The sequence below is a fragment of the Danio aesculapii genome, chromosome 1 (assembly GCF_903798145.1).
Source record: "Danio aesculapii chromosome 1, fDanAes4.1, whole genome shotgun sequence".
NCBI lineage: Eukaryota > Metazoa > Chordata > Actinopteri > Cypriniformes > Danionidae > Danio > Danio aesculapii.
The window spans coordinates 14,605,292-14,624,413 of record NC_079435.1 but is presented as its reverse complement, the minus strand read 5'-3'; the positions used below and the strand labels follow the sequence as shown (position 1 = coordinate 14,624,413).

General features: G+C 29.7%; 1 protein-coding gene across 6 annotated transcripts in view; it reads right to left on the bottom strand.

Annotated features, from left to right (window-relative positions):
* Positions 1-16,517, bottom strand: part of atp11a (ATPase phospholipid transporting 11A) — a 146,420-nt gene extending 129,903 nt beyond the window's left edge. For all 6 annotated transcript variants that reach the window (XM_056456651.1, XM_056456653.1, XM_056456652.1 and 3 more), the window contains exon 1: positions 16,064-16,517. In XM_056456651.1, the coding sequence (XP_056312626.1) occupies positions 16,064-16,102 (39 nt within the window). In that variant the 5' untranslated portion in view covers positions 16,103-16,517. The remainder of the gene's footprint in view (positions 1-16,063) is intronic.
* Positions 16,518-19,122: the final 2,605 nt, after the last annotated feature.

Here is a 19,122-nt window from a genome sequence, read left to right as displayed (position 1 = left end):
TCTTCCCAAAGAAAGTTTATGTTTGTTGTAAATAAGAGTGTATTTATTATTTTTCCACAATGCTGTGAATAAATTAGAATTGCAAAGAACAAATGCAGTAAAAATGTAAAACATACATATTCAGTGTCTTGTACTCAGATACCTCACTAAATACAGTGATGTCTAGCTTTACTGTAGTTTTCAAATGGCTGTGCAAATAATATATAGTGCTGTCTTGAGCATTTTTAGGAAGTGTCACCAAAATCTGACTTTTTTGCATTGTAAAACAGAGTAAACTGTCATAATGAAAATATGACAAATCCATTTGACTATCTTGTTCATAAACAATGCTGTCAGGACTTTTCAACTTGATGACACTGACATTTTCATTGACATCAATACTTGCTTTTGAGGAATGAGCTATCCATTTTGAGCAAGTGACACGCTTTTGCAGGTTATCAACTAGGTTTCGCAGTTTGTACTAATTGTTTTGAGTAATGCATTAACTGTTGTGCAAATGTAGTGTTGTGAGAAATGCACCAAAGCCACTGAGAAAAACTGTAATAATTGTGGAAACATTAACTTTACTCAGAACTCATCATGTTTGTTTTGTTATAAAATGTATTTATGCACACTAATGATTCATTTAATGCCTCAAAGCTTAATAAAAGTATACATTTAATTTAAAAATATATATATTTATATCAGTATTGATCACAGTATTAATTTACCAAAATGGTTCTATTTTTCCACTATGACAGGCGCTACAAATTCCAAAACTGTATACTTAAAATATACAGTACTTTTCCAATAAATCTGCATTTGACTTCCTGGACTGCTTTTCTATCCACCTGGAGCCTTATGGGATCAGACAAGGTTAGGTCACATGACCAGAACTTTTGTCCGCTCAATCTGCTGAACTCTCTTGTCAGGTTAATCTCCTTTAGAGCATTTGGTGTTTCTAGCGACAGTGGGTTATAGGATGAAAAGAAAAAGCAAATGAGGACAGATGAAGGTTAAATGCTGGTTTCTGATAGAAAGAGAGTTACTCTTTTTTGTTTATCACATTTTCCAAACTTCCATCTGGATAACTGCGAAATGCCAAATGTCCATTGCAAGCTAAATATAGCTCAAGATTTCAGCAAAAACACTTTAGAATTAATTTCAGGCTATTTGTTTAAAAATGCAACTCCCAAAGTCAGTTCTAAAAATAAATAATTACTATCGTGTCAAAATAACGTGCCACGGAAGTGCTGCAGTCAGAATTATATGTGCAATAACCTAAAAACCTCACTGAATGAAAAGACTCAAGGGAACAAAAAGGACAACTGTTCATACACTGAAACGAATGCTGGGTTCCATACAATTCCTTCATGTTGACCCTACACAAATCGATTTAGTTAATCTAATGGTTTTTATAAATGTAAGTAGATTAAACATAAAACCGTTCAGCCCAAAATAAATACACTTTAAGAATGTAAAGTTTCAACTCTTTTTAAATAAGTAGTTTAAACAAGAGATCGATCGATTGTTTGATAAATAGATAGATAGATAGATAGATAGATAGATAGATAGATAGATAGATAGATAGATAGATAGATAGATAGATAGATAGATAGATAGATAGATAGATAGATAGATAGATAGATAGATAGATAGATAGATAGATAGATAGATAGATAGATAGATAGATAGATAGATAGATAGATAGATAGATAGATAGATAGATAGAGAGAGTAGAAGCTTACTTTTCATTTCACACTGATCTAGAACTATTTTGTCTGTTCTTTACCTAAAACTGCCATCAAACAGACTGTTAAACTGACTTGAGGTCAGCAAAGCAGCAAATGCAATGTGAATTTTCCATTCCCAGCAGGCAGGGACACCTGGATCTAAGCAGCTGAGCCCTTTTAAATGCTTCCATCGATCTGTGGACACACTGCATAAACTCAGCGACCCACCCTTTCATATAAAGACAGTCTGACTCAGCAAAGAATGTCTGTTGAAGAACGTAAAACAAACCTCATTTTATTACTACAAATCTTCCACACGAGCTTGATCAATTAAGAAGGTCTGGAAGATCTGTCATGACAGCTGATTCATTTTCATTTACATTTACAAAACTAAATAGAAAGCTGAATAAAATTTACAACATTTAAAGTGGCCAATGTTATTGAAAAAAAGCTGGGTTCCATACAATCAACGATTTATATTGGGAGAACATGAAGAAATTAAGTTAAATTATTTGTTTTTACAAATTTAAGTGGTTTGAACATTAAAACAATTAAGTTGTCCCAACAAAATCTCAAGAATTGTGTTGTTTCAGCTCATTTTAAAGAAGTAGTTTGAACAAGCAACAAACATTTTTTCTTGTTTGAGTGTATAAGGCTCTTTTGGAAATTACATGTAGTCATTTTCAAGTACATGTTTTACTACATTACATGTAATGTGTGTGTAACATAGCTGATCAAAGGGCATGATAAGTTACTGCACGGTAAAAAATGCAGGGTTTCACACAATTCATTCATGTTGTCCCAACACAAATCGATTAAGTTAACTTAACCCTTTTAACAAATTTATGTGGATTAAACATAAAAAATTAAGTTGTCCCAATGAAATCTCAAGAATTGTGTTGTTTCAGCTCATTTTAATTAAGTAGTTTGAACAAGTAAAAAAAATATATATTTTTTTTGAGTGTGTATCTAAATACAGAAAAACAAACACAGGAAATGCCAGTTATTCCAGTTTTATTTTCTGCACAGACCTACTAGGGTTTGGGTCAAATTGCCAGCCTAAATGGTTTTCACTAGATGTCTTTAGGTCAGGAGGAGTTTGGTTCATGCTGTTGACGTTGAGAAGATGCTGTCTTCTGTGATGTGAAAGCATATCCACTTTGCATGATCTTTCAAAGGATGAGGATTTTAAAAATGAGGGGTTTAGAGAGACTGAATCAAACCACTGACACTAATAAAGAGGCTATGCTTCAATGACTATTATGAGAAAATGACAGTGTAAACCAAAGGAGATAAACCAATTGGAAAAGACTTCCAAAATGAAGAAACCTTTAAAAAATAAGCATTTTAAGAAAAATAACGTTGAAAATCAGTGTCAAATATGTAAGTCTAATTCAGACAAATCCCTCTACAGCACTCTCCATATCTTAAAGCTAAATGTAATACCCAAAATCCTCTTTCAAATAAATACCTGGCCATTCGATGGCATTCAGACTTCTCTACTGCTATCGAGTGGAGGGTCATGTGCTCTTTTAACAAGCACAATTCAATTTCACAGCCATCAATAGGCCATTATTCCAGTGGCTCTTTCCTCTGACTGTTGCATTAAGCCCTCAAGAGCTACAGTACTTTACGAGAGCAGAAGGTCTACAACAATTGAGTTTTTATCATAAAGGCCATTTGCTTTTGCTTCAAGTATCCTGAGGTATGACTTAGTCTAATACACATATATAAAACTAAGAATCAAAAAACTAATGTGTGAACAATAAGCTAAGTTTCAACTTGGAATATTCTTCGATGTCATTTTTAAATGGAAAAGAACCATCCTCATTAAAAAGCATGAACAGCATTCTCTGCTTGTCTCAACATGTCAATCTTTCTAGTGTTGAAGGGAGTTGAAAAGAATCTAAACAGGGTTACACCCAACAACTCCAAACTCCACCTGTGTTTTGCTGGGGTTTTTTCTTAAGAAGCTTCACTTTCAAATGGATTGAAACACTTTAGTCTTTGGCTAAAAAAAAAAAAAAGTTGAAATTTTTCTGAAAGATTTGGTTTCCACTTCTCACCATCACATGATAGAATAAACTCCTTATTTATTAGTTGGTTAAGGTTGTTGGGTTTAGGTTTTGGCTAGGATTAGGGATGTGGATTAAGATCGTGCAAAATATGTACTTTATAAGTACTAACAAACAGCCAATCTCCTAATTATAGGCAGGTAATTGACAACTAATAAATAGAGTTGAGAAGTAAGTAGAGAATTGGTAAAGAGTTACCAAATTGTGACATAATTTATAATAGCTAAAATAAAATAAATAAAATTTAGAAACTAAAATAAATAAAATAATATAACATTTCATTAAATTACTTCAAAGCAAAATTAAATTAAATTAAATTATGCAGAACATGTACTTTATAAGGACTAATAGACAGCTAATATTTTAATTATAGGCAGGTAATTAACCACTAATTAACAGAGTTAATTGAAAATTAACCTAAAAAGTTACCAAATTGTGATATAATTTAAAATAAAATAAAATAAAATAAAATTCTAGTAAAGTCAATCAAATTACTTCAAAGTAAAATTTTATTAAATTATGTAAAATATGTACTTTATAAGTACTAATAAACAGCCAATATTTTGGTAATTGTTAGTAAAGTAAAACATTACCAAATTGTGACAATTAAATTAAATTAAATTAAATTAAATTAAATGTAATTTAATTTAATTTAATTTAATTTAATTTAATTTAATTTAATTTAATTTAATTTAATTTAATTTAATTTAATTAATAAGTAAATAAGTAAATAAGTAAATAAATAAATAAATAAATAAATAAATAAATACAATAAAATAAAATTACATCAAAGCTAAAAATAAAATAAAATAAAATAAAATAAAATAAAATAAAATAAAATAAAATAAAATAAAATAAAATAAAATAAAATAAAATACATTTGGCTTTGAAGTACAACATTTTTAAATATTTAAATACTTAATAATTTTCAGTTTTTATTAACTGACTGTGAGAGGGACAGATAAAGAGTGCCTGTTACGTTGTGTATAATGCTTCACTTCTTTTTGTTCACACAATTTTCTCTTTGAGCGAAGTTATAGGCGAGTTTGATATTTTTATGGTTTTATGCAAAGCGACAACTCTGTCAAAACATTTCCACGTCTTCTTGACCTTTACTAAGTTTTCTTCAAGGGTAAAAAATAAAAGCATTCCTCTCTGTCACTCTCACACAGTCACACAGAGTTTCCTCCCCAAAGCTCCAGCAAACAATTATTATTTTTCTCCTGCCAGCCATTCAATTTGTTTCTCCTCACTGAATTTAAATCCAACTACACCAACAGGGGAGTAAACATCAGCAATATTACATCATATCTGACCACAGCGGCAGCCATTAGATCATTCTTCTTAAAAAGAGTCACATGGTGCTGCAGTTTGACAGACCCTCGGCGACCAGGCTTTGGCTGACAGTTTGCTGTCACTTATCAGTTGTTTACAATGGACTCCAGCCGACCGCTCCAACGGGAAGTCTAAATAAGACTTTGGGAGAACATATTTAGCCATTTTATCAGAAACACTCCACTCCACTTTACTCTCCTACAGTAAACGGTTGAGTTTTACCATTTTTGAATCGATTCAGCCGATCTCCGGGTCTGGCAGGACCACTTTTAACTTAGCTTAGCATAGATCATTGAATTTAATTACAACATTAGCATCTGAAAAATGACCAAAGAGTTTTGATAATTTTTCTATTTAAAGCTTGACTCTTCTGTAGTTACATTGTGTACTAAGACCAATGAAAAATGAAAAGTTGCAAAATTCTAGGCTGATATGGCTAGGAACTATACTCTTATCCTGGCGTAATAATCAAGGAACGTTGGCTGCAGCAGACGCTATGATATGATCTTAATACACAATGTACACAAGAGTAAAGCTGTAAATAGGACAATTATTAGATCAAAATCTATCATTTTTGAGCCAGATACTAATGGTCTAATCCGATTCAATAATCTATGCTAGGCTAAGCTGAATGTGCTCCCACCAGAACCAGAGATCAGCTAAATGGATTCACAACATGTAACATGAGCCTATTTTTTTTTTAAAAGTGGCGTTGCTTTAGCTGCATGTAAATACTGACGCTGTCCATGAACTTCAGTTGAACTCTGATGAACATGTGAAGCATGAAGACAATGATTATAATTTCATCACCCATATTGATTACCAAGAAAAATCATTTATCATTCTAGGATGCGGTTCATGGGTTAGCGTCCATTGACTCTGTGATGAATGTGAGTCAGGGTGTGTGTGTTTGCACGTGTCTCTAGTGGCAATGTTATAAAATTTAACCAGAGAACCTTAACATAGTTGACATAAAAAATGAAACTTCTGTAACTATTCCTGTTGCTTTTATAATAGCATCAAAATAAGCTACTGTGGTGCGCTTTATTTAAAAAAAATTGGTAAAACTTTAGTTTAGGCAACAATTTAATTTAATTTAATTTAATTTAATTTAATTTAATTTAATTTAATTTAATTTAATTTAATTTAATTTAATTTAATTTAATTTAATTTAATTTAATTTAATTTAATTTAATTTACTTATTTTATTTTATTTTATTTTAGTTTAGTTTTAAGAATTTCATTATTTTGTGATAAAAATGTCAATTATTTTATTTATTTTTAATTAAATTAAATTAAATTAAATTAAATTAAATTAAATTTAATTAAATTTAATTTAATTTAATTTAATTTAATTTAATTTAATTTAATTTAATTTAATTTAATTTAATTTAATTTAATTTAATTTAATTTAATTTAATTTTATTTTATTTTATTTTATTTTATTTTATTTATTTTTTTTTTCAAGAATTTCAGTATTTTGTGATTATAAAAAATGTCACAATTATATTATTTTCGAGTATTTTAGTATTTTGTGATTATGAAAAATGTCACAATTATATTATTTTATCTTTATTTTATTTAATCTTACTTTATTTTATTTTATTTTCAAATATTTCAGTATTTTGTGATGATAAAAATGTCACAATTTGATAACACTTTATCTTTTCTAGATTTTAGTATTAACTAGAGGTTTATTACCTACCTATTATGAAGATATTAGGCGTTTCCTAATGCTTAAAAGAGAACATACCTAATACCTAAACTAGTGTTTCGAACTTCGAAACGATACCTTGAAAAATATCGATATTCGATACCATGGGGAACAAATTCTCCAACACTAACAGAGTGCAAAGGAAGTAAAAAGGGAAAAAATAACTAAACCATATAATCCTTATATCAGGTACATCAGCAGTCACTAAGGCAATAAATAAATAAATAAATAAATAAACTAAATTAGTACAATCTCATCTTACTTCCTGATTAAAACAAAAGTGTTAAAATCTTAATATTATTTTTAATTATTTATCTCCTGCTGGGGAGAAGAGAGAGTGGGAGAGAGCAAAGCCAGTATCGATATTAACCAAAAGCAAGATTGTATCATTTAAAATATTTCAGAATCGATATTTATAAATTTGACAACACTAACTAAAACCAAACTTAACTTAACTTCCTTAATAACTATTAATAAGCAGCAAACTATGAGTTTACTGAAGCAAAAATCATAGTTAACAGTTTATTAATAGCGAGAATTGACCAAAAAATCTCATCCATCATAAGAAACACACATAGTAAATGCCCAGATATGGTTTGTTCTAATTTGTTGCTGGTTTTACTATGCGGCCAAAGACACAAACGATGTCATGTCTTAATGATGTATGGCTCTATGTGTTTATGTGCTTGGTCAGCTAGTTTCTGGCACAGGCTCTATTGGATGATGCGCTTTAAAGTGTTGCATTAGTTTGGCTTTATTGATAAAAAGCAGCGTTACTCTGCCATTAAACTCCATTAATGCTGATCGTGTACAGTAAACCTGTTTTAAATCAATGTAAAATATATAACTGCTAATATTACTGTGCAGTGCACATGCTGTATACTGCAAATGATTTGTATGACTGCATAAAATGAAATATTATGCAATAACGATTATTTCAAACAACAGTATAATATACATGACTACATTACATGTTTAATCTACTGTATTTTTCTGTATTAAAAACAAATGTTCTTCATGGTAAAGTTAACAGTCTTGTAAATAATGTCCAGTTATTTAAGACCTCTATGTTTTATTTAGGAGCCACAGGTGTTCATTTTTTTTTGCCTTAATATCTTTTTTTGTTTGTTTGGCTTTTTTTGGACAAAGTGTTTGATAAAAGTTCCATTAAAATATGGCAAAATGTATTGTGTTACTATGAAGGAATTTTCTATATAAAGGTTTATTATTTCTGTAGTTTTTTGTATTTAATAGGATTGTCAATAAAACTCACAGACGATACCGTTTCTACAGTTTTATTTTAAGAATTAGTGTTAAAAACTGATTTAAAAAACACCTCTGAAAATACTTGTGGTTATTTTTTGCATTCAAACAGAAATAGTAAATTGTATTTTGTAATCTAGTATTCCGAACACAACAACAGACACTTATTTTATTTATTTATTTATTTTTATTTAATCTTTTTTTATTTGCTTTTATTTTATTTATTTTTATTTATTATTTTAAAATTTGTATCTTTTATTTACTTTCATTTTATTTTACTTTGATTTTTAAAAATGTTATTTATTTATTTATTTATTTATTTATTTACTTTTATTTTTGTTTTCTTATTTTTTATTTTTTATTTTGTAGATTGGAGAATTGTTTTTACATTAGATCTGAGTTTGATGTATGCTTGATGTATGCTACACAAAAATAATAAATTGTACTATGGTAATGTAGTATTCTGAACACAACCACAGACACTCATTTTATTTTACTTTATTTTTTTATTTCTAAATTCATCATTTTTATTTACTTTTCATTTTATTTTATTTATTTTTTAATATTTTTATTATATTATTTTATTTTATTTATTTTTAAATGTTTTTAATATTATTTTATTTTATCTTATTTTATTTTATTTATCTTTTTTATTTACTTTTATTTATTTTTTTATATTTTTTATATAATTTTATTTTATTATTTTTTTTTTAATTTAATTTAATTTAATTTAATTTAATTTAATTTAATTTAATTTAATTTAATTTAATTTAATTTAATTCAATTTTATTTTATTTTATTTTATTTTATTTTATTTTATTTTATTTTATTTTATTTTATTTTATTTTATTTTATTTTATTTTATTTTATTTTATTTTATTTTATTTTATTTTATTTTATAGATTTTTACATTAGCTTTGATTGTAGTTGTAACTTACTTGTAGTAAGTTAGCTTGATGTATGCTCAAACAGAAATAGTAAATTGTACTATTGTAATGTAGTACTTCAAACACAACCACAGACATCGGATCAGAAAAATACCAGCTGACGACTTCATATTTATTACTCGTTTGTCTTTCCTCATACTGTTTGTACTTTATTATTTGTTACGTGTGAATTTCCTTGAAATGCTTGACTTTCCATGCTTTTCCAGTGACCAATAGAACTATATTCCTTATCATATAGGAAGATTTCCAATAAGTCTTTCCTGACGGCGACCACACTGACGATGAGATTAGCACTGTACATGGAGCTCAAATTACCTCACAGCCTCTTGGGACAGGATATGGGCAGTCATGCTACTTCCTGTCCGAGGATGGAAGTTATTCAGAAGCCAGAGATGACTGGAAATTGCTTGTTTGTGAGGTAATACAGTACTGAAAACCTTTCATGTCCTGCCATGTTCAAAACATTGTCGACATAACACAATCCAGTAATAGAGTGTAAAATGTAACCTGTTTATTTGGAATATTACATTTTGCATACTATAAAATTCAGCAATTGTTTTTATTTTATCTTTTTATTTACTTTTATTTTAATTACATTTATTTTATTTTATTTTATTTTATTTTAGGGGGTTTTCACCTTTATTACGACAGGACAGTAGAGAATTCAAACAGAAAAGCATTGGGAGCAGAGAGAGGGGAAGGATCGGCAAAGGACCTCGAACTGGGAATCTAACTCGGGTCGCCGTGAGCATGTTGGTCCAATATGTCATCGCGCAGTACCACTAGGCTACTGGCACTGACATCTTTTTATATACTTATTTTATTTATCTTTTGTTTACTTTTATTTTATTTATTTTTTATGTTTTTAACTTTATTTTATCTTTTTATTTACTTGTTTTTATTTACTTATTTTTATTTTATTTGAAGTTTTTTTTTTAATCTTTTTATTTACTTTTATTTTATTTATTTTTTATCATTTTAAACTTTTTTATCTTTTTTATTTATTTATTTATTTTTGTTTTATTTATTTTTACTTATTATTTTAATTACTTTTCATATTATTTACTTTTTTATTTTATTTTATTTTATTTTATTTTAATATTTTAAAATTATTTAAAATAATTTTATTTGAGACATTTGTCAAATTAAGCATTATACAACAAAGCCACATTTTTTCATAATTTCTTTCTTAATAAATGGCAAAAATAATTTTTTTTTGTAAACATACATCATATAATAATGTGTAGTGTTGCATATTCATACTGCGTTATATAGCTTAAGAAATGAAGCACCACTCAACTCAGGCCTGACTCCATTGCCATTGGTTGATTTTAAAAAAGCACCACCCAAAAATCACACCATTGGATCATTTTGTTTAAAATCCCCACACAGAATCAATGTTTACAAGTTATAGGAAGATCCAATCTACAAATGGTTACTCATAGTTGCATATTAATAGGAAAGTTTTGGAAGTACAAGAAAACAACGTTCTTTTTCATCAAATAAGAACAAGCATATTTGGATCATTCCGAAGTGCTTGAATCATAATCTATCTGGACTTCAAAGCAGACACCCAATTTCCATACTACTTTTCCAGCTTGAACGAAAAATGATGAGCTTTGCATAATAAAGCTGGTCTCACATTTCCATTTCATATTTATCTGCCTCTATTGAAAATGCCCATTCAGCAGACAGACTCTGGAAGTGAGCGCTACTACAGGTGGAAGCAAATCATTCCCCTGTCACTTCCTTTGTTGTCTGAGCCAGTCAAATCCGCGCAGGGACTTATTTCTCATCTCCTCTGACCCATCTCATTCTCCATCCCTCTCTCATGTCGTCTTCTCTCGCTCCATCTCCCCCTCTCGTCTGCCCGCTACTCTCATTTGCCTTTCTCCTCTCACTCTGCCAACCTGCATTACCACGCACTAGATCAAAGAGCAGTGGGGTGAGCTGCGCTTTTCACTGGCAATCTCACACACACACACACACATTCATGTGACTAACACACTCCTTCCAATCTCATGACACAGCTCTCACTAAATGATTCGGGTGGGGAACTACTTGTTTCTTAGCTAACCTGACTTATCTTTCATAAACATTTCAACTTTTCCACTGGATGAATTCATTTCTGTTTAGAAAGAGTGACTGGCGTTTTATTGCTTTGCATTTCAAATGAAGCATTTTAGTCAAACCTCACCCATGCAAATATGATTTCAAAGGCTTAATGATAGCCAGATCTCCATAAAAATGTTTATTTTAATAGACATGTTTTTTTAAATTGGTCAAAAATGATATTTTCTAGGCATGAATACCCACTTGCAGGTTTAACAAATGTAATAAACAAATGAAGGGTTAGCCTACAGGTTTTTTCCCCAAAATATACAGTTGAAGTCAGAATTATTAGCCCCCATGTTTATTTTTTTCCCCAATTTCTGTTTAACAGAGATTTTCTGTTTAACAGAGTTTTTTTAACACATTTCTAAACATAATAGTTTTAATAACACATTTCTAATAACTGATTTATTTTATCTTTGCCATGATGACATTTGTTTTTTATATTTTTGAAGACACTTCTATACAGCTTAAAGTGACATTTAAGGGCTTAACTAGGTTAATTAGGTTAATAGAGGCAGGTTAGGGTAATTAGGCAAGTTATTGTATAATGATGGTTTGTTCTGTAGACTTTTGAAAAAATATATAGCTTAAAGGAGCTAATGATATTGACCTTAATATGGTTTTTAAAAAAATTAAAAACTGCTTTTTTTCTAGCCGAAATAAAACAAATAAGACTTTCTCCAGAAGACAAAAATATTATCAGACATACTGGGAAAATTTCCTTGCTCTGTTAAACATAATTTGGGAAATATTTAAATAAGAAAAAAGATTCAATGGGGGTTTAATAATTCTGACTTCAACTGTATTTATTTGGTTTTGTTTGAACTACAGAACAAAATACATAAAAAAAACACAAAATAAAATAAAAATACTTAAATTAAATTCAAAAATACATATAAAACATATAAATCAAACATATAAATAAATTACATAAATTAAATAATGATGACAATACAAAAGTAAAATAAATAAATAAATAAGAAGAATGTTCAATACATATTTTTGTGACTTGCATTTCACACACTCTCAGAAAATATGGTTGTACCAAAGAAGGTACAATCCCTTTTCACTGTGGAAGTACACTCTCAGAAAAAAGGTACGGTGGTGCAAATAATGTTTCTTAAGGAACAGTTTTGTACCTTTGTAAAAGTAAAAGTACCTTATATAGTAAAAGTCCCCTTATGATACTGTTCTGTGCCTTTTATGGTACAATTGAAATTAAGGTACACAATTGTTCTCATAAAAAAAGTGTTGGACAACTCCTTCTTTATTACAATATATGACTGGAAAGGCAAAGTGATTTTATGAATAAAATCCATATTAAAACATGAATCCTCATTTAAAAGCAAATGTTTAAAGAAACTCATAAACAATAATTATTATTAAGTTCTATAAAAAAACAACAACTGGTAAAACAAAACTATACTGTAGGTATCGTGAACTAAACATTTAAGGCATTTTTAATAAACATTTGCTAAGCATTTACTGATAAATACAGTTTCATTATTGATATCCGCACCTTTTGGCATTTGCTTTTCACTACACGTGAGCAGGCAAAAGTCCTGCAAATGCAAAGTGTTCATGCAGACATTTATTGTAAAAGTACACAAACATTGTGCATATCTCAGTACAATACTGTTGCATAATTCTATTTCTATTTTAATATTAAGCTAATTAAATTAAATTTTAAGCGATTGCAAAGGTATTGTGTGAACATTGGGGGGAAATGTTTTATTGTATGGGAGAATGTGTTTCTGTAACATTTTTGTGAAAAGTGTTGAAGTGAAATGTTTAGCAAAAAATAGATCTTTTGATTGATGTTAAAGTATTTTTAATTCTTTATTGTACATTGAAAATGTGTTTTTACACAAAAAGAAACTTTAAAAAACATTGTTTAAAAATGTATTTGATGTTTTATATTTACTGAAAATATATTGACACATTTTGTATAAAGCAAAATGCCATTATATAGTTCTTGAATGGACACATTTAACACTGTTAAGGTACAAAGTGTCTTGTCACTGTAGTGGTTCCTTCATGGATCAGATTTGATGAAGGTACACTATTGTATCTGCAGGTTTTAAAAACCAAAGGTACATTTTGGTTTCCCATAGTACAAATCATGTCCTTAAAGGCACACACTGCAATGGTACAAATTTGTTTCTTTGTCTTAAGGTATAATTCTGTCCCATAAAAGGTACTGCCCCAGGGACAAGGGTTTGTACTTTCTTTGGTACAACATTGTACCATTTTTTCTGAGAGTGTACCTTTTAAATCTGTGCAGTTTAGCTGGTGTAATGTAAGTTTGTAGGAGCCATTTATATTGTAGTGATTTGCAACTTGTATTATTACTATTAATTTAAGCAAATAAACAAGAATCTATCCATTCTTCGATAGTTATGTCTTCTTGAAGATAATTTTTTCATACTGATAAATAGGATAAGGAGTTATCTTTTGATCCTTCTGGTTAGCCTATAGTTATTCTAAAACTTTAATCAGTGTTATTTTAGTATAAATGAGTTAATATTATAGTTATTCTTATTCTGAATCTGCACTCAATTGTTTGGTATATTCAGTATCTAACCTATAAAAATAATAAAGCATGGTAAAGCAACCTTGTTTTAGACTTAGTTTTATTTTCTTTTAAGTACAGTATAACCTGGACTGAAATATAATGAAAACTATATGTATACGTAGATAATTATTTATTAAAACACTAAATTACTAAGATGTCACCAAAAATAAAAAAATTGAAATTACCAACAAATATAAATAATATAAAATGTGATTAAATAATATATTATTATTATAATTATTATAATTATTATTATTAACTACAATAATATCTAAATTACTCTAAAATAATAAAGGGTTTTCGGTCTCACATCTCTCACATCAGCTCAGGTCATCCTTATTGTTGAGCCATACAGTACGTGTTCTATGGTTTACCGTAAAACCTGAGCAAACACACAAACAGACAGGTGAAAGGTGTTTGTGACATGACACGACCATTATTGCTCACGACATGTTTTTCGCAGTCTCTTCATCTTTTCATCGGGTCTTTTGCAAACCGTCTAGACAGTGCAAGAGATTTTGCTCATCTGTTCGCATGTTAGTTTGATTAGAGATCATAGAATAACAGATTCATACGGCCTTCAGGGATGGAGAACAAAATGTTATAGATTTTTTTAAATCGAGAAATGTGTTACATTATGTTCTTCTCAGCACAAAAACATTTTAATGCAAGTTACAGAAATTTCAACAGCTGCATTTGTTGCATGATATCCTCAAATTACATACAGTACAATGGTTTTAACAGCAAAATCTGGCTTATATGGGCTATTAAATAAAAAAATTGCCTTTATGGTCTTTCTTTAACCAATATATATATATATATATATATATATATATATATATATATATATATATATATATATATATATATATATATATATATATATATATATATATATACATATATATATATATATATATATATATATATATACATATATATATATATATATCCATATATATATATATATATATATATATATATATATATATATATATATATATATATATATATATATATATATATATATATCCATATATATATATATATATATATATATATATATATATATATATATATATATATATATATATATATATATATATATATATATATATATATATAATTTTTAAATGATGCTGTTTGATGCAGTTTCTAAGCAAATCTTTTTCTCCAACCCTGAACAGCTTGGACAGTTGGTTTAGCAAATACTCTTGCCTATACTGAATGCTAAGTGGCTTAAAAGCAGGACTAATCTGAGTCGAAATGACTTACAGTAACCTATCGATTGAACATGTCTATGAAAACAACTGGATTATATAATAAAACAATGTAGAGCAACAATATTATTTCATTTATGATGGAATTTGTGTGCATTGTTTTGTATATTGGCACTGAAATTTCATTTTAAAAGAGTATACACTGAGATTTGATATTTTTGAGGGATTTTTTGTTTCCTTTATATGCTATTAATTCATTTTATGCTATTAATAAAATAGGTCACACTAAACATTATATGTAGGAGAACAAAATAAATAGAAGTTATGACCAAATCTTTGGTCAAATATGTATATAAAAAAGGTTTATTTAAAAAAAAAGTCGTTTAAATTGGATATAAATTTATAGTTTTCATTTTATACTACTAATTTAGTTTTAGTTTTAATATTTTGCAGATTTGACATTATATTTACATAATATTGGAGTTTAGTTCTAACTTGTAGCTTGATGTATGCAATATTTTAGTTCCAGTTTGATTATTTTATGCGGTTTATGTTAGATGTCATTTCACTGAACGTCTATAAAGCTTCTTACAACCAAAACAAGGTAGATATTTGGCATTTTCTGAAGTATTTCCACTGCTTAATAAACGCTCATGGGACACAACTTCCTATAATGTCAACGCAAAAGTAAAACTACATTCTTTATCATTGACTAACCCTTGAGTACTCCACTCCTGCGCAAAATCTTTTCATTCATTGAGTCCTGTTTACAGTTTTGATATTTCACAACACAAGCTGCTGAGAATGAGCACATACTACTGTGTTTAACATTAGGGACTGAGAATTCAAGTCCGCTGTCATAACTTCGTTGCACAAACGCCTGCCATTAGAAACAGTAAACCCCATTTATGTCTATTGCTAGCTGTTTCTCCATCCACAGAGAGCCACAAAAGTGTTGCACCCACGCCTTGTAAACAGACAAACGAAGACACAGCGTGTCAATTATGCCCTAATTGACAAAACTGCGTACTAAAAAACACTGCAGCTCTTCGGAATAGAGCAAACCGGACCAACAAGTTGGCGAGAGTGAAAAGCGTCTGTACTCACGTATCTGGTGATGAGGTTCCGGATGGTGCTGAAATCCATTCTGCTCGAGCCGCTCCAGGTGCGCTGTCTTCGGTTTCTCCTCTAAGCTTGAAGATCGCTGTATAAGACGCTAGCTGATCATCGTACCAAGTCTCTTTTCCATTCTGCGGTCTTCTTCTAGGCTTGACAACCGACAGTCCTCACACGACCGGCGCGATTATTATTGCCTCTACTGAGCACCTACAGAGATGAAGAAGGCTACTATGGAAAGTCCAAACGTTGTCATAGTGACGTGCTCCGGTGTGACTTACATATACTGCGAATGAGGGAAAAACATCAGCACGCGCTCGTTCTCTGGTGTTTCACTTGATTATTTGAAGGGACTGCTCACTTCTTCCTTGACGAGAGTCCTTGTTCTGTGGTGTACTGACGTACTCGCTCTCCTTCTCGGTGTAGTAGATGGATAGAGCCCGTCTGCTCGCACCGGAGACGTCATAAGCCCCGTGAGCGCACGCGCACTGTCCGGTTACACCCACCCGACCGCCCGCGGGGAGTTTTGGTTCAGCCTGCCCTCCGGGTAGTCGGTAACTCCCCCGTCCAGTTACTGCCAATCAATCTCGACGACATACAGCAGAGACCAGGGTGATGATAATATCAAGAACTTAACAGAGCCGTTCAAGCGTTTCTGCATTTACTGTATGTAAGAGGAAATGCTGTGCGACAAAAGAGGGAGAAACTAGTTGAAATAAGTAGAAAAATATGTACCAACAAAAATAATAATAACAAAAACCATAATTATTCATTTTTGTTGATATATTATCATGCTAAAATATTAGAATAATCATAGTAAATGTATAAATAAAGGGACCAAGCCAAAGGAAAATGTATGAATGAATGAATGAATGAATGAATGAATGAATGAATGAATGAATGAATGAATGAACAAAGCTATTCCTAATATTTTAAATCCATTAATTATTACATTTACTGATTTCATTTGTATGTAATGTGATTTTTTCATGTAGTTATTGAGATGGTATTGATAATTCTAATACTGTACAATAAAGGTACACTGTAAAAAAAGTATATGATCGATTAGTCATGACAACAATTTTTTTTTAGTTCATTGTAACTTATTAAACTAAGTTAATCATGTTCTAACTTTATTGAAAAAGTTGCACAAGCTGTTATAAGTCAGTATAACATATTATAAGTTTTATGGACTCAAAGTGTTCATTTGTTTCAGCTTAAAAATGTAAGGCAACCAGAATTTTTTTACAGTGTAGGCTTTCACAGTGATGGATTTTTTTTTTTTTTTTTTTTTAATGTTCCTCTTAAAATCTTTTTTAGAACATTTTTATCTAAAGAATTTTTTTCCACTGTTAAGAACCTTTTGTGGAATGAAAAGGGATGTTAAAGGTTCTTCGTTGAACCATCAATGCCAATTAAGAACCATTCATTTTAAGAGTGTATACAGTATTGCTGAATTGTCAGATTTAAGATTTTAGGCAGCACAGTGACTCATTGTGGAGTTTGTATGTTTTTCCTGTTTTGATGTGTTGCTTTTATTAAACTCACATGTCAATTCTATATTCTGTGGACATGTTTATAGTTCTGTGTACCATTCATACAAATTTTAAAGCTGGCCATTTCAGCTTCTTCAGTTTTTAGAAAGACCTTTGTTATGATGGGACGATAACCGTTTTCAAGGAATGGAAAAGTCAAGGTTTTAAAACTGCCAAAATTTTCTGTTTTTGAAACTAATGAAGATAGAAATCAATGGTTCATTTTAATTATTTAGCCTGACATGTTTACTGTTCCAAATATTTTAAATGTTTCAAAAAATTAAATATATTGTGGTAAAAGGAGAAAAAGTTGCTGTTTTTTTTACCTAGACATTTAAATAGAATATATTTTAGAGCAGAAACCACAATACTGAGAAACCATGATATTTTTATCCAAGGTTATCATACCGCCAGAAACTTATACAGGCCCATGCCTAGTTATAAGTAAACACATAACTTACTCAGAATCCAATCTCTCAAAATATGTAAATATGTTAATGAACATATCAGTGCCATCAAAATAAAAACATACAACAGTGAACTATGTTTTTGTAAACTATGACAACAGTTGGAAAGACTAAAATACAGAATGCTGCTCTTTCTTACTGTGTGCAAGTCATGTCCATTTTAAATATCAAATTTACACGTTACTCCATGTAGGATATTGTTTGAAAGAAACTGGATATGATTCTCAGGTACATTCTAGTGGTCTGACAAATAAAATTATAATGTCATAGGGATATTGAAAAGAAAAATTAATTTGGGCACAATGGCAAAAATGTTAATTACTGTAGAAAGGCAATCACTAAAAACTAAAATAAAAAAACACATTTTAAACAACATGACATTAGCAATTAGGAAACCATTGACAAATGTGAAGTGAAGTGAGTATTCTCAAGTATGTTTACTGATAATTGAAATTGGTCCTCTGTACGCACACACACACACACACACACACACACACACACACACACACACGCACATACAGTGAGCATACAAACAGAGCAGTGGGCAACTATTGCTTCCAAGCCCCCAGGGAGTAAAATGGTGTTATGGCACCTCAGGTGGGTGTCAAAGATGGAGAAATTGTGGATTCATTCACTTTACTACTATACCCCCCCCCCCCCCCCCCTTCTTACTGGACCAATCAAACCTGCAACCTTTCAATTACATCTCCAACTCTCTAACCATTATGCCAAAACTGCCCCTAATTCATAATTACACACTCTATTTGTAATTTTTCAAACAAACACAACTTTTTCAAAAGAAACTGCTTTTATTATCATTTTTGACCTGAGAAATGCACCAAAACAACTGAGAAATTTGTTTTACTATCCCATTTAGAAATCTAATCTATGGAAATACATGAAATATGTCACATGCAACTTCATATTTGGATTTCAGTAGAACCAATGAAAATATTATAATGATGATAATGACGCTGATGATGATGATGATGATGATTATTATTATTATTATTATTATTATTATTATTATTATTATTATTATTATTAT